The sequence below is a fragment of the Suncus etruscus genome, chromosome 15 (genome assembly GCF_024139225.1).
Source record: "Suncus etruscus isolate mSunEtr1 chromosome 15, mSunEtr1.pri.cur, whole genome shotgun sequence".
Classification (NCBI taxonomy): Eukaryota; Metazoa; Chordata; class Mammalia; order Eulipotyphla; family Soricidae; genus Suncus; species Suncus etruscus.
Genome location: NC_064862.1, coordinates 56,131,189 through 56,147,470, shown reverse-complemented (window position 1 = coordinate 56,147,470; position 16,282 = coordinate 56,131,189). Strand labels below are relative to the sequence as shown.

At 48.8% G+C, this 16,282-nt stretch overlaps 1 protein-coding gene across 3 annotated transcripts in view; it reads left to right on the top strand.

The window, feature by feature from the left end:
- Nucleotides 1-16,282, top strand: part of SYT17 (synaptotagmin 17) — a 60,302-nt gene that overhangs the window by 14,572 nt on the left and 29,448 nt on the right. For all 3 annotated transcript variants that reach the window (XM_049789167.1, XM_049789166.1, XM_049789168.1), the window contains exon 5: nt 2,155-2,777. In XM_049789167.1, the coding sequence (XP_049645124.1) occupies nt 2,155-2,777 (623 nt within the window). The remainder of the gene's footprint in view (nt 1-2,154; nt 2,778-16,282) is intronic.

Sequence of the window (16,282 nt, the reverse complement as noted above, 5' to 3'; positions counted from 1 at the left end):
ATTCGAACCAACCACCTTTGGTCCTGGATCGGCTGCTTGCAAGGCAAACACCGCTGTGCTATCTCTCCGGGCCCAAGACAAACTCTTTAACCCCTGTCTTATCTCTCTGGCTCAGAGAATGCCTCACTTTTATTATTTTTTATTTTATTATTTTATTTGCAAGCCACACCCTGTGGTGCTCAGGGCTTACTCTTAGTTCTGCACTTAGGAATCTGTTCTGGGGGCCGAAGTGGTGGCACAAGTGGTAAGGCAACTGCCTTGCACTCGCTAGCCTGACGGACCACGGTTTGATCCCCCAGCATCCCATATGGTCCCCCAAGCCAGGAGCGATTTCTGAGTGCATAGCCAGAAGTAACCCCTGAGTGTCACTGGGTGTGGCCCAATAATAATAAATAATAAATAAATAAAGGAATCAGTTCTGGAGGTGCTCAGGAACTATATGGAATGTTGAGTATAGAACCCAAGTCAGCTGCGTGGAGGCAAGCACTTTTCTCACTGTCCTATTGCTCTAGCCCCCTAGATTGTCTCACTTTTAACCTAACTGCAAGGTAGGTTGAATGTAACAAGTCACCTGGTTGTCCTGATGGGCACAGAGTGAGGCCTGATCAGTTGGCAGATGGTGTGATTTAGTGGGGAGGAAGAAGGAAGAGAAAATCCCCCAAACTCTCGACTTCTTTTATTTATTTATTTTGGTTTTTGGGTCACACCTGGCTGGGCTCAGGGGTCACTTCTGGCTCTGCACTCAGAAATTGCTTCTGGCAGGCTCGGGGGACTATATGGGATGCCGGGATTTGAACCACCATCCTTCTGCATGCAAGGCAATTGCCTTACCTCTGTGCTATCTCTCCAGCTCCCTCTTTTATTTTTTCTTTAATGAGGGTTCTTTTGAGGGTCACACCTGGCATATTCAGGGTTTACTCCTGGCTTTTTGCTCCAGGCAGAGCTCTGGGAACCATATAGGATGCCAGAGATCAAACTTGTGTTAACCACATACAAAATAAACACCCTACCCACTCACTGTTTTCTGGCCCCTTTCCTGACTCGCAAGTCTCAGGGCTCCTCTGAGGGAGTGGACTGTGACCCCCAACACTCTGCCCTTCTTTACCAAGGAAGGCACTTTTCTATACTAGTTGGAACCAGGCTCCAGGACAGAGTCTCCTGGCTTTCATTCTCATGGTTTGGAGGAGGCATTTTCTGCTCTGTGAAATGGGTTAACACTCATTCCAGGGTACCTGGTGGGGGGAGACACAGGTACTGACCTTCAGTGCAGGGTTGCATTTAGCTTGGGGTTGCTGCCTGTGGTGACGCTAATGCCCTCCAGCTATTCTTGACAGGGAAAATAATAGGATTTCATGAGTCAGAGAGCTTGAAAGTGGGGAGGGTGCTTTCCTGGCACACAGCAGACCCAGGTTCAATCCCCAGAATTCCACAGGGTACCCTGAGCACCTCCAGAAGTGATCCCTGAGTGTAGAGCTAGGAGTGAGCCCTTAGCATTGCCAGGAGTAATCTTTGAGCACAAAGCCAGTACTTGGCCCAGCATTCCAGAGTCAAGAATCAGTCCTGACCACTGCCAGGAAGGAAGGAAGGAAGGAAGGAAGGAAGGAAGGAAGGAAGGAAGGAAGGAAGGAAGGAAGGAAGGAGGGAGGAAGGGAAGGAAGGAGGGAGGAAGGAAGGAGGAGGAGGGAGGGAGGGAGGGAGGGAGGGAGGGGGGGAGGGAGGGAGGGAGGGGAGGGAGGGAGGGAGGGAGGAGGGAGGGAGGGAGGGAGGGGGGAGGGAGGGAGGGAGGGAGGGGAGGGAGGGAGGGAGGGAGGTAGGGAAGGAGGGGGGAGGGAGGGAGGGAGGGAGGAAGGAAGGGAGGGAGGGAGGTAGGGAAGGAGGGGGGGAGGGAGGGAGGGAGGAAGGAAGGAAGGAAGGAAGGAAGGAAGGAAGGAAGGAAGGAAGGAAGGAAGGAAGGAAGGAAGGAAGGAGGGAGGGAGGGAGGGAGGGAGGGAGGAAGGAAGGAAGGAATCCTGAGCACCATTGGGTATAGCCTAAAGACAAAATAAACAAATTCAGGCAATGTGTGCCTTGGACAACTCTCGGAGATGGTGCATATGGCTGGAGGCGCCTGGTGTTCATGGTGACTCCCCTTTCCCGCCCCTCTTGGCTCTCTAGGTCTGGACTCACGGCGTCCCAGCTCCCCACTCATTGACATTAAACCCATCGAGTTCGGCGTGCTGGGCACCAAGAAGGAGCCCGTTCAGCCCTCAGTACTCCGGCGGACCTACGTGCCCCCTGACGACTATTTCCGCAAGTTCGAGCCACGCCTGTACTGCGTGGACCCCAGCGCCGACGACGTGGACTACCTGACGGACGAAGAGATCCTGTCCAAGTACCAGCTGGGGATGCTGCACTTCAGCACGCAGTACGACCTGCTGCATAACCACCTGACGGTGCGCGTGATCGAGGCCCGGGACCTGCCGCCCCCGCTGGCCCACGACGGCGCGCGCCAGGACCTGGCACACTCCAACCCCTACGTGAAGATCTGCCTGCTGCCCGACCAGAAGAACTCCAAGCAGACGGGCGTCAAGCGCAAGACGCAGCGGCCCGTGTTCGAGGAGCGCTACACCTTCGACATCCCCTTTCTCGAGGCTCAGCGGCGGACCCTGCTCCTGACCGTGCTGGATTTTGATAAGTTCTCGCGCCACTGTGTCATCGGCAAGGTGTCCGTGCCGCTGTGCGAGGTGGACCTGGTGAAGGGTGGCCACTGGTGGAAGGCGCTGGTGCCCAGCTCGCAGGTGAGTGCAGGGCTGTGAGCGCACTCGCGTGTTCACACATGGGCGCAGCTGGAACTTGACCTTGGGTGGAGTCTGGTGACTTGTGGGTGCCTCCCCAGAGAGCTCTACCCTTCCCCTCACACTGGTAACTGGCAGATCCTTTGTTGTAAGAGGTGGAGCCCAAGGTTGGGTACTGCCAAACTTCTGCTCCAGACTTGGAGCTCTCTCCTTGACCTGATTTTTTTGTTGTTGTTTGTTTGTTTGTTTTTGTCTTGGGGCCACACCCGGTGGTGCTCAGGGGTTACTCCTGGCTATCTGCTCAGAAATAGCTCCTGGCAGGCACGGGGGACCATATGGGGCCGGGATTCGAACCAACCACCTTAGGTCTTGGATCGGCTGCTTGCAAGGCAAACGCCGCTGTGCTATCTCTCCGGCCCGACCTGATTTAATTTTTTAATTTTTTTATTTTGGGGTCATACCCAGCAATGCTCAGGGGTTACTCCTGCCTCTGCGTTCAGGGATTCACTACTCTTGGTGGTGTTCAAGGTACCATATGGAATGCCATGGATCAAACTTGGGTTGGTTTCATGCAAGGCAAACACCCTCCCCACTGTGCTATTGCTCCATCCCCCTGGTCTGATGATTTAGGGAGTGTTTGATGTTTTTGTTTTGGTGGAGTGAGACATACCCCCTTGATGCTCTGGTGCAGCTCCCAGTGTGTTTTTCCACCACTTCTGACAATGCTTTTGGGGATAGAACCAGTGTGCCAGGTGTGTGCACTCGCACTTGAACTGGCACCACTACTTCCCACTTGCTGCATTTTTGAAACTTGATTTGAAATTTGCTATTGGTGTTGAAGTCATGAACATGGCTTGCAAGTGCCTCTTGGACAAAGCATTTCTGGAATATGGAGATGAGAGGGTGGACTGCTGTCTGTCAGCAGGCATGGGTGTGGTGGTGATGACTGGGGGATTTCTGTCCCAGAGTAAGACTAGGAGGGTGGGGAGCAGACTGAAGGTGGAAGTGGGTGTTTGAGAGGATGTGTGTGATGTGATGCACACATCCTAGGGAACCCACAGCACAGGTCCACCTGAAAGCAAAAATTGAATAAAATAAGGGCAACCGTGGAGCTATGGAGCTGGGAGACAGGTGTGTGTGTGTGTATGTGTGGATGCTCTCACCTCTGTCATTCAGTATCACCAGGTTCGGCCTATTTCCCTTCATACTCTGACCCCTATTGTTCATTCTTCCATGAGCCAGGCAGGGGTATGCCTTAGCACTTCCTGGCATCTGCCACCACCACGAGGCCACTGGAGGCCAATGCCCAGCCCTGTAGGCTATCTCAGGGCTCTAAAGACATGCTGATCCACAGCAGGAGGAGCCTGGGTGTGACTTTAATGCTCCAACCCCTGTTGGAGTTCACTGATACTGTAGGCTAAATCTTAGACAACGAGAGTGCTTTGGGATGCCAAGCAATCCGTTTTGGTGACTGTTCTGCAGACCCTACTGCATTTTCACTGGGGTTTTCATGCATTGTTATGTGTGTGAGAGAAAGTATGTGTGAATGCGTGTATATGACAATTGTGTGTGTTAGTACGTCTATCTGAATGTTCACTGGAGCCTTGATTAAAAAAAAAAACAATCCTGTTGGACATAAACCAAAAAGATGACATGATTCAAGGATCTGCTTCTGAGCACCCATTTAGGGATGTTCCCAAGTCGTATTCAGGGTGCCTGGGGGCCCAAGGTCAGGGCCTAGGGACATGGTTTTGGTTATGCCCTATGGAGCTACCAGTGCCAACCTGGAGCTGCTAACAGGACTGTGTGTTGCTGGGGATCAAACTATTCTAATTAGCACACACCTGCTGTATACCCTCACTGCTGTGCTAGCTCCCAACACCAAGACAATGTCTTACTGCTAAGAGTAACCCGAATTTCCAAGAGGCTAACCATGAGGTTAAGTGGGGATTGCCTGTAAATATCACCATCCTCATTACCAGATGGTTTGAACTGGAATCTTCCAAGTCAAATTTGAACCAGAGAAAAAAGAAACATAAACCAGCCAGACAACTCATTCAGCCCCCTTCAGGGGGAGCTGGAGGCTCTGGTTCCAGTGACTGATGGTTAAGGTGGCTGAGATGCTGGTGGTCAGCTGCAGAGAGAATGTCAGGGTTCTGTTGCAGGAGGGAGGTCAGAAGTTTCCATATCCTAGGACAAACTCTGGGGTTACTGACATGAGAGATTTATCTCACTAAGACTTATTTTAGATAGGGCCAGAGCCATAGTACAACGGGAAGGGCACTTGCCTTGCATGCGGCAGGCCTGGTTCAATATCCAGCATCCCATATGGTCACTTAAGCTCCCTAGGAATGATCCCTGAGTGCAGAGACAGGAGTAAACCCTGAGCACTGCTGGGTGTGACTCCCAAACAAAAAGCAAACAAATGAACACATGAAGCTGGAGCATTGAGCAGTAATGCACTCTTCTTCTAGGTTCCCGTCACTTCTGCGAGCCCGGATGCTCTGACCATCAACCCTCTTTTCTGCTTAAGTAAATGGAGCTTCTGGTTGTTACATTGCCTGTGATCTGCCTTGAGTATTTGGCCAGAGAGATAGTGCAGTGGTAGGGCACTTGCCTTGCACACGACTGACCCAGACAGACCTTAGTTTGATCCCCTGTGCCCCATATGGTCCCGCAAGCCAGGAGTGATTTCTGAGCACCTAGCCGGGCTAACCCCTGAGCGTCACTGGGTGTGGCCTCAAAACTCCCCCCCAAAGGAAGGAAGGAAGGAAGGAAGGAAGGAAGGAAGGAAGGAAGGAAGGAAGGAAGGAAGGAGGAAGGAAGGAAGGAAGGAAGGAAGGAAGGAAGGAAGGAAGGAAAGAGGAAGGAAGGAAGAAGGAAGGAAGGGAGGGAGGGAGGGAGGGAGGGGGAGAGAGAGAGAGAAGGAAGGAAGGAAGAGAGAGGGAAGGGAGGGAGGAAGAAGGAATCAAGGAAGGGAGGGAGGGAGGGAGGGAGGAAGGGAGGGAGGGAGGGAGGGAGGGAGGGAGAAAGAGAGAGAAATGGAGTCAGGATAGAATTTAGACAGAGGGATGCCAGAGGTCCTTGGCTTTCTTCCAACCTGGAGTTACCTCTGAGGAATGTTCTTGGCCATCAGTAACTGAGATTGCCTTGAGTGGAGCCTTTTCACTTCAATCAGCAGCAGCTGAAGTGACCTTGACCAGCTGTAGGATAGGAGAAATGAACTGGTGATTAGAAGCAGCACTGAGGGCCAGGCTGCCACCTTCCCCTCCATGAACCCACTGCAGCCCTTCTATGACTTGGTATAATGTGTGTTCTTGCTATCCCCCATTATATAGATAAAGAATTAAGGCCAGGGAGGTGGAAACTCATACAAGGTCCCACAGTAAATAACAAAGTCTAGATTGTCCCCAGGCTCTCAGGGAAAACAACAAGGTGAAGGAATGGTTCATAGAAAAAAAAGAGAAATGGATCCACAAGAGATTCCACAATCGTTCAGACTGTTGGAGGGGTAGATCTCCTATGATTTTGCCTTTCAACTTTCATCTTTCTTTTTTTTTTTTTTGGTTTTTGGGCCACACCCGGCATTGCTCAGGGGTTACTCCTGGCTGTCTGCTTAGAAATAGCTCCTGGCAGTCACAGGGGACCATATGGGACACTGGGGTTCGAACCAACCACCTTTGGTCCTGGATCAGCTGCTTGCAAGGCAAATGCCGCTGTGCTATCTCTCCAGGCCAACTTTCATCTTTCAATGGAATTTGAACCATGCATGGGATCTTCTGTTTCCTAATAGCCATGTTGGAGAAATGGAAAAGAAAAATGGAACTCAAGAAATATTATTGTGGGGCCGGGTAGGTGGCGCTGGAGGTAAGGTGTCTGCCTTGCAAGCGCTAGCCAAGGAAGGACCGTGGTTCGATCCCCCGGCGTCCCATATGTTCCCCCCCAAGCCAGGGGCGATTTCTGAGCACATAGCCAGGAGTAACCCCTGAGTGGTGAAGGATGGTATTCATTCTATGACTGAAAAATTAAACTACAACATTTTAAAAAAAAAAAAAAAAAAAAAAAAAAAAAAAAAAAAAAAAAAAAAAGAAATATTATTGTATTTTGTGCAATATACATAAAATATCTTTTTTTCCCAAAAGCATTTTATTTATTTATTTTGGTGTTTGGACCACATCTGGCAACACTCAGAGGTTACTCCTGGCTCTGCACTCAGGGGTTACTCCTGGCAGACTTGGAGGACCATATGGGATGCTAGGGATAAAACCAGGTCCATCCAGGTCAGCTGCTTGCAAGGCAAATTCCCTACCACTGTGCTATTGCTTCCCCACATATACAACGGAAAGTTTAAAAGAAACAACTGCAGTTACTCTAAAAAGTTATGGATATGACAAAATTTAAGAGTAGGACCATGCTCAGCTATGCTTGGGCCTAACTCCTGGTTCTGTACTCAGGGAACACCTGAAGGCATTCGGGGACCCACAGGCAGTGACATAGATAGAATCAGTGTCGGTTGCATACAGAGGAATTGAGTTCCCTACTGTGCTGCCTCTCTGGACATACACACAGCATTTACATTATTTCCCTCCTGTCCTGAGTGCTCAGTTGTCTGTTTGTCACTGGAGCAGGTTTGGGGAAAATGAGCCCAATTTCAGGAGCTCCATTTCTATGTGAGGCTAATGTTTCTGTTGTGAATGCCCAACTCTGCAAGGTGAAGACAAATGAATTTGGGGCCACTTTCTCTTTTCCATTTTTTTTTTCTGTCGGGGAGCATGCCAGCATTTAGTCCTGGCTCTGCATGTATGGATCACACCTGGTAGTACTCGGGGATGCCAGAGATTGAACCTTGATCAGCTGCATGCAAGGCAAATGCCCTAGCATTGGTACTATCACTCAAGTTCCCTCTTTTTCCATTTCCAATTTCCGAAAAGACCAAGTCTATTGAACCCCTCTTGGGCTAGATGCCACTTGCCTTTCCCAGAAGTGGGGTCTTGCTAGGTCCAGCTGTAAATTCCTGCTGGTATTTGTTAGGAGGCTCTACCTGCAGGGAGGTGTGGCAGGGTCAAATGTCTGTCCACAACGGCTGTCTCGTTGGGTCCTCTGAACTGGTGGAAGAATGACATTGGGCAGACAGGATCAAGGACACAGCTGCTCAACCTGGATGGACTAAAGACTTGGGAATGTGAGGCTCCTCACCATCTGGGTCTCTCTCTTGAAACATGACTCTAAATGCTTCTCAAGCACCAATAGCAGTGGTTTCCCCATCAGCACCAATCCCTGTTCCCAGGCCTTGGCCTCCTTGGCTGCATCCGGCCTGTTAGATAAGAAGTCTGATTCTGGGTGGCAATGATGTGGTCTTGGGCCCCTGCTTCTCTGTGCCACCATTCCTCTTTCTGTGGGCAGGGGGCTATAGCTTGCTCCCAACAAGTATGTGAAGCTTCAGGACCTTTGGGGCCACCAGGAAGACAACCCACGGCAGGTCCCCATTGTAGGAGATGCCAAGAAAGATGTAGGTTTAGGGAATGAGTTTCTGGAGTTTTTGGCACAACCAGATTCTGAAAGCTCAGGTCTGTGCTCAGGGCTGCCTTTATCTCTCTCTTTCCATCCTTAGATGCTCTTATTAGAATAGACTCTTATTAGAACAAACAGTCACCAGCCAATCCCTGCCTGTCTACCGCCCCATTCCTTTTCCATTCTGGAGGAGCCCACTTAGCAGCTGGAACCAACTCCTACTAAGTGTCACATTTTCCACGCGATGGCGGGGCTGGCCATGGCTCTGCTCGGCATCTAGCCAGGGGAAAAGTGAGATGTTGGTGGAGCTTGGCTTTCGCCTGCAGCTCCAGGTACAGTGCAAGCTGTCAGCCCCTAACTCCCTCTGATCTGACTTCCTAACTTTCTTGCCACATGGTTCTTCTTCCTTCCCCACCTACCAGGAATGCATAGGTTTTGAAGGTATGGTTGGGCTTTTTTTTGTTGTGTTTTGGTTTTGGTTTTGGTTTTGGACTACACCCAGAGACGCTCAGGAGTTACTCCTGGCTCTGTGCTCAGAAATTGCTCCTGGCAGGCTTGGAGGACCATATGGAATGCCGGATCGGCACATGCAAAGCAAACTCCCTAACGCTATGCTTTCTCTCTTCTCCCTGTCTGGGCTTTGAAGGTTTTATAGAGTGCCAGGGATTGAACCCCGGTTAGCTCTATGCAGAGCAGGTGTCTTATCTTTTGTACTATCATCGCTTCAGCCCCCTTATTCTATCATTTGATTAACTGAATGTCAACCTAATTAGGGGCTTTAATTGCATTTGCAAAGTCACTTTTTCTTGCTTCAACAGATAGGCTAATCTTTAGGACAGTGTCTCATCAAAGTCACAAACTAGATCTCTTTTCATTTTTTTGTTTGGGAAGTTATTTAGGGGGGCACAGTTGGCGTTGCTCAGAGGTTACTCCTGGCTCTGCACTCAGAAATCACTCCTGGAAGGCTTGGGGACCATATGGGATGTTGGGGATCAAACCCTTGTCAGCTGCATGAAAGGCAAACGCCCTCCCTGCTAAGGACCCTGGAAGGAGTTTCTGCAGGGAGTGGACACCAGGGGGCGGCCATCTTGTCAGAGATCTTAGAAGACAGCCTTGTAGGAAGACTCCGATTGGCTGGCTTGATCATTGGGCCATCAAATGGTCAGGAAGAGGAGGGATTAAATGCACATTGCTATCCCCAACTAAACCTTATCTAAAGAGGTTTAGATACCAAGGGATGAATGGAGATGTCTCTCTTCCATTTTGCTTTTTTTTGTTTTTACTTTTAGTGTTTCAGGCCTGGGCTAGGGAAGGATGTGGGATTTATTTTTCTCTCATCTTTCTCTCTCTGAGAGCTGAGATGAGTATCTGATTAGATAGCTTACACTTGTTCATTCAGTCAATATTACTTGGTTTGGGGGAGCTGGAAAAGATATATACCTAGTGGTGTCAGGGGCTACGTGTGTGTGTGTGTGTGTGTGTGTGTGTGTGTGTGTGTGTTGGGGATCACACTCAAGGCTCTGGCATGCATGTTCTTCAGGCCTTTGCGCCATCTCTGTAGTTAGCCTCAAGAAAAACTTTTTTGTTTCCTTTATTTTTCTTTTGGTGGCATTAGAGTTGCAACTCAGGGCTTCAGACTCAAGTTACATGCTTTACCACTGAGCTTCATTCCTTGCTCATTCATCAGTATGTACTGAATATATAGGCATGTCACTTGTGTCTTTAGAGACCTTGTACTCTGTTATATTCTAAAAGCTTCTTTTATTATTGGGATCACCTTGGCAATGCTTAGGGCTTACTCCTGGCTCTCTACTCAGGGATCACTTCTGGGGATGCTCAGGGGACTATATGGAGTTCCAGGGATCAAACCCAAGTCAGCTGTGTGCAAGCAAGTGCCTTACCCACTATACTATTTCTCTGACCCCTTGAGAAAGTTTCACATCTTTTCTGAGCCTCTGCTTTCAGTGGGGATAAGTGTAAGGCCAGATGGGGTGATGGCTAGAAGTATATGCTGAGAGCTGAAGTATATGTTTCTTACACAACAGCCCTGGGTTCAATCCCTAGCACCACATGTTCCCCAACATGTCTGGGAGCAAGAGCACCCTAAGACTCAATAAAGACCAAAACAAAACAACAATTCAAAGGACATTGTTGTCCATTGAGAACCCAGAGTCAGTATCTTGTAGATTATGTTATTCATCATGCTGCTGACATCAACTACAGCTGTTTTCATCTTCATGTTCACCAATTCTCCATTTCACCTGATCGTCCAAAGTGTCTGTAGACATTGTGGAATGTTGTTGCATGGGGTGTGGGCTCAGCAGATGACTGAAGCAGACATGCTAGGAAGCATCTCTGGTTACTCAACTATTGTCAGGAAACAGAAAAATTCCCAGAGTCATGTTGGTTCTATAAGGAGCAGAGCAGTGATTAAAGAGGGAGGAGGAGGGCCAGAGTAATAGCAAGGATGAAGGGATCTTTGACATCCCACAAGGTCCCCTGAACACTGCCAGGACTAATTCCTGAGTGCAGAGCCAGGAATAACCCCTGAGCACTGCTATATGTGGTCCCAAAGCAAAAATTAAATAAATAAATAAAGTAAAGGGAAGAGGTACAGCTAAGGTTGGTTTAATGGGCCCTAGGGGCTCCCAAAGAGTGCTCAGGGGAAACAGGGGTTACCCCTGTGATGTTCAGCCAACTATACTGACCCTTCAATGTGAGGGCCCATGGCGTGGTGCTGTGAATTGAGCCTGGGTCCCCAGGACTGTAAGAGCACTCTGGACTCCTAAACGGTCTTCCAGTTCCAGCCAGAGCAGGACATAAGTGAGTCCCCTTGGTGAAGCTGCTTAAAGAGACAAGGGTCCCTGACATTACAGGGGAGCCCCTACTCCTGGCCTGGGGAGAGGTGAGAATGGCTTGTTTTTCTTTCCCAATTCAATTCTGCACCTCAGCCTGCCCCAGTTTCCCTCTTCCTATCCACGTTGGCCTTTTTATTAATTCCCCTAACTCCTATTCCTACTTCCTAGAGTGTTCCTACTTCCTGAGGAAGGTGACTCCTCAGGACACCTCATTCTTCACCACACACATATACCACAAAGCTAATCCAATCACCCCACGATTTATGGCATCCTATATTACCAAATTATTACTGGCCATCAGAGTGGCATACCAGGGCCTTTGATGGGCTCTGCCTCACCCTTGTGTCCTTGGCATCTTTTGCAGTTACCCCATCCATTAGTGATGATTAAATCCTGAGTTTGGGGTCTAGGTGCTGGATAAATATCTGTTATTTGGAGCTAGACTGGATGGGAGTTTGGAAAGGTTGGTGAGACACTACAGCACAGTGGTGGAAGGGTGATGCTTCTGGGCAAAAATTGGGAGCCATGTGGGATCTGAACCCTCCTGGCTCAATGTTCCCTTTTTGTTGTTGTTCTTTTGGTTCATACCTGGTGATGCTCAGATGTTATTCCTGGCTCTACACTCAGGAATCACTTCTGGTGGTGCTAGGAAGAATTTATGGGTGCCAGGGAATGAATCTGGATCAGCTGCATGCAAGGCAAGTGCCTTCCCCACCTCTTGCATTAAATAAATAATGATGGGGCTGGATGGCGGTGGATGGAGATGGATTTCTCTCTGCCATCCCAGACCATGTGGCTCCACAACCCCATCTAGTCGGCGAGTCCCAGGCCCAGGTGAAAAGCGAAATCACTCACTCACAGGCAGGCTTCAGGAAGCATTAACTTTATTCATGCCCTATTCACCACATGTGTGTGGCCTATCTCATAACCTTTTAAGCATTCAGCCATTCTAGGCTACCCTGCATCTTAACCCTTTCAGCCATCTTCCCTTTGGCCTCCATCCTGGTCCAAGACCAAAAGAGGCAGAGACCCTAAAGCCAGAGAGCGCAGCAGGGCAAAGAGCCCCCTAATCCCCTGGCTCCAGGGTTTATCTACCTATTCCAAGACCCCTCCCAGGAATGGGCCGGGTCTTGCAGGTAAGGTCACACCTAATATCCGGTTCCCAAGACCCCTCCCAGAAATGGGTGGGTCTTAGGTATCTACACCAAATCCAGGGTCTCAGATAGGTACACCAACACCCACCTATATTATCACTCCAGCCCTCGATGGTCTCTTTAAAACTTACAGAACTTATTCTTTTCTTTTTGTTTTGTTTTAGGGCACACCCGGGGATGGAACCCGGGTTGGCTATGTGTAAGGCAAACACTCTACCTGCTTTGCTATTGCTCTGGCCCTACTTGCAAAACTTCTTCCAGAAATTTCTCTATGTGTGTCTTGCTCCCTCATGTCTGATTTTTTCTGAGAGTTATAGAGTCCTACATCCTCTGTCCTCCATGGATCCTTTGTCAGGGGCAGAGGGACTTAGGACACAGAGTTTCATGCCTGATCTCTCCTGTCACTTTGGGTCCAATAACATCACATGATCCAGAACAATCTCTGCTCAAGTGCTGTCTTGCAACAAGCCTCTCATGGGTAGCTCCATTTAGGAAAAGAATCAACAGTTCCCTCTTCGGAGATGCTGAAGTGGCTCTGAAGTTGGTTAGTTTAATTTAGATGGTTTTTGAGTCCAAGACAAGCGCCCAGACATAGAGCAACATTTTTTTCTAACAACCTAGCTCTCTCTCCTCCCTGGGAGGTTTCACTTCATGGACAGCCTGTGAGCAAATCTTTCTCTGGGCCAACTGTCCCTAAGTGCTATTAGACTCCTGCCTGGAAGATGGTACAGTGACATGAGATTCTGGCCTTTGTGCACTCATAGTTTTGTGGAGCAGAAAGATGGTCATGAGACCCGAAATGAAATGGGATTCCTGTGACCCATGGGCTGACCTTTGTTAGGTCATTATCTGCCTGGCTATGCTCGGGGCACCATATATAATGCTGGGGTTGGGGCCAGAGAGATAGCATGGAGGTAAGGCATTTGCCTTGCATGCAGAAGGATGGTGGTTCGAATCCGGCATCTCATATGGTCCCCTGAGCCTGCCAGGAGCGATTTCTGAGTGTAGAGCCAGGAGTAACCCCTGAGCTTCGTACACAACAGCTGGGTGTGACCCAAAAACCAAAAAATAAAATAAAATAAAATAATGCTGGGGTTGAACAGGGATCAGCAACATGTAAGATAAGCACCTTCACCTTTGTACTATATCTCTTGCCCTTAAAGCATTTTGGAGTAGGGGAAGACTCCTCTCAAGTAGTGCTCAAGAAGGTCCGGGGACCTTAGTCAGCAGGATCATCAGTTCAACACAAGTCCTGAGGATGTGATACTGTCCAGCCCTGCAGTGTCAAGATACCTGGGACTATTCCATGATGCTGGAAGGCTCCAGGCCACATTGGAGGTTCTCAGTGGTCTCCAGGGCTGCACCTGGTGATGCTCAGGGAACCATGTGGTATTGGACCTACCAGACATGTGTCCTGACTAAGTTCTCTCTCTCTCTCTCTCTCTCTCTCTCTCTCTCTCTCTCTCTCTCTCTCTCTCTCTCTCTCTCTCTCCAGCCCTATCCAACCTTTTTCTTTGTTTTATTTTGGGGCCATATTTGGTGGTGTTCAAGAGTTACTCCTGGCTCTATGCTCAGGAATCATTCCTGGTGGTGCTTGGGGTACCATGTGGATCAAACCCATGCAAGACAAATGCCCTACCCTCTGGCCTCAAGTTCTTTTATAAATTGATAAACTGAAGAGAAATATTGAGGGGGGAGAGAGAGAGAGAAAGAGAGAGAGAGAGAAGAAAACTAATTAGATTATTTATAGGAAATGAAGCTTTGACCAAAAAAGATGGAAAGAGGCTCCATCTTTTTAGTAAAAGGAAAACATCAAAGTCAACCCGGCACCAATGCTCCAAGTGCAGGAATAATAAGAGCAGACAGCGCACAGCCTTTACTGTGAAATGTGACTTGTCAGCTATGCCTTGGTCTTAGGGAGGAAAGGAAGCAGGTGGACATGGCCAGGAAGATGGCCTTTCAGAACTAGAGAGGAACTAGAGAGGAAGTTTAATCCCTAATCATGGGCCAGTCTACCAAAGAAAAGCAAACAACATCTCATTCAACAGTCGTTTGTCCATCTGTTAGCCCATGGCTTTCTGGGAGAACTTTTGTGCTCTGTACTATAGCCTGGGTCATTCACTCTCCCATTGTACAAGCTCCATACTGAGCCACAGGAAAATGATCTGACTTAAATCATATCCTTGTCTATTTCTCAACCCAGTGAACCCATTGGCTTCCCTTAGAAGGCTGTGAATTCAAAGAAGAAAAATGCTCAAGTGACCAATTTTATGTCATTAAAGAAAATGCCCAGCGGTTGGAAAATGGGTTCTGATACAGTGATTCAGCCTACTTGAATCTTCTATATAGACATTAGAAATAATATGTAGTGAGGCCAGACTGATAGTACAGTGTGTGTGAGGTGCTGCCTTCAGTCCCTGTCATCCTATATGGTCCTCCAATCCTGCCAGGAGTGATTCCTGAGCTCAGAGTCAGGAGTAAGCCCTGAGCACTGTCTTGTGCCCTCCCCCAAAAAATAAAAAAAAGAAAGAAAGAAGTAGGGAATGGGGGGGGATAGCATTACATTCACAATGGTTGGAGTGAGTGCTTTGCAGACTGGAACCCTGATTTATCCATGACATTGCATGGTCCCCGGCCCAGCTTGGGAGTGACCTTGCAAGGACTGAACTGGTAATAGTTGGATATGTCCCAAAACCAGACCAAAATGTATGATGTTGGAGTGGAAGAATGGTACAGTGGGTAAAATGCAAGCAGGTTGGATCCTTGGCACCTCATATGTTACCTGAGCTCTGCCAGGTGTGGCCACAAAACAAAACAAAAATGAAAAAAGATGCTTAGGGTGTCTAGGTAATATCATGGAAAATATGTGTCTGTTTAAGATTTTGTTGAGCCCCTGTGATTGATATTCAAGGGTTGTGCTGGGCTCTATGCTCGAACCAGGCCCACAGGCTGCATGCAAAGTAAATGCCTTGTTTCTCCTTTCTCTCTCTTCACCCTCTTTCCTTCTCTCTCCCCCTTTCTCCCTTTCTCTCACTCTTCCCTCTTCACACCCATAGAGGTTTGCTTTTGACGCCGGTATCTCAGAATTCTTCTGTGTTGTCATGCAGCTTTGCACACATGATTTTGGCCTTTAGTTAAGATCCATCAAAGAGCCTCCCAGTGTGGGGCTGAGGGACGCTACTGGGGTGGCCCCTGATGGAGTGTTGAAATGTGTCAAATGTTGGGAATGGGGCTGGATTTCAATTTTTACCCCCACCTTAAATCTGTTCTTGTTGTGCTGTAAATGAAGAGACAAAAGGCATCTCCTGCTTCCCAAGAACAAGCAGGGAGCCAGGAGCAGCTGTGTTTGAGCCTTGTTAAAAGTTGTTCACACACATCCATCTGTCTCCCCAGGTGAACTGACGCACAGGTGCCACCAAAGCTCTTCCAAGGAAGTGTGGCTGAGTCCAGCTGTTGTTTCCCCGGAGTGTGTCTTTGTCCCTCATGATTTCCTTTGATTTCCTTCTTATTGATTTGGGCTAAGAGGTGTTCAAAGGCTGCAAGAAAACTTTTATCTGGGACTGTGGGCAGCCATGTGTCAGCGCTGTTGGCCGGGGGTAATTTGCAGGTGGTCTCTTTCAGTTCTTCCAAGCCCACCCCATGTGAGTCAACTCCTAAGGCTCTTAGAAATGGAAATGAGGCCTGTTTTTTGGTGGTGGTGCCAGGAAAGGAAACTCCCATTGTCCTCCAGTCCTCTGCCCCTCTCTGCCTCCAGCTGCTGCTGTGTAACTGGTTCCTGGGGTCCTCTGCATTGAGGCCGATTCGGGGCTGTGAATCACATGGCTTACTCCTGGACATAGTCTGTTCCCTTGGCAGGAGCAAGAAAACATTCAGTACTGTGAAAGTAAGCTGGAGATTCCAGCAGAGGTGGCTTGGGGTGGTGATGTGAATTCTTTTTAGTAGGGTGATTGTGGTCCGGGGAGATGAGGGCATAGTGTTGGAACTG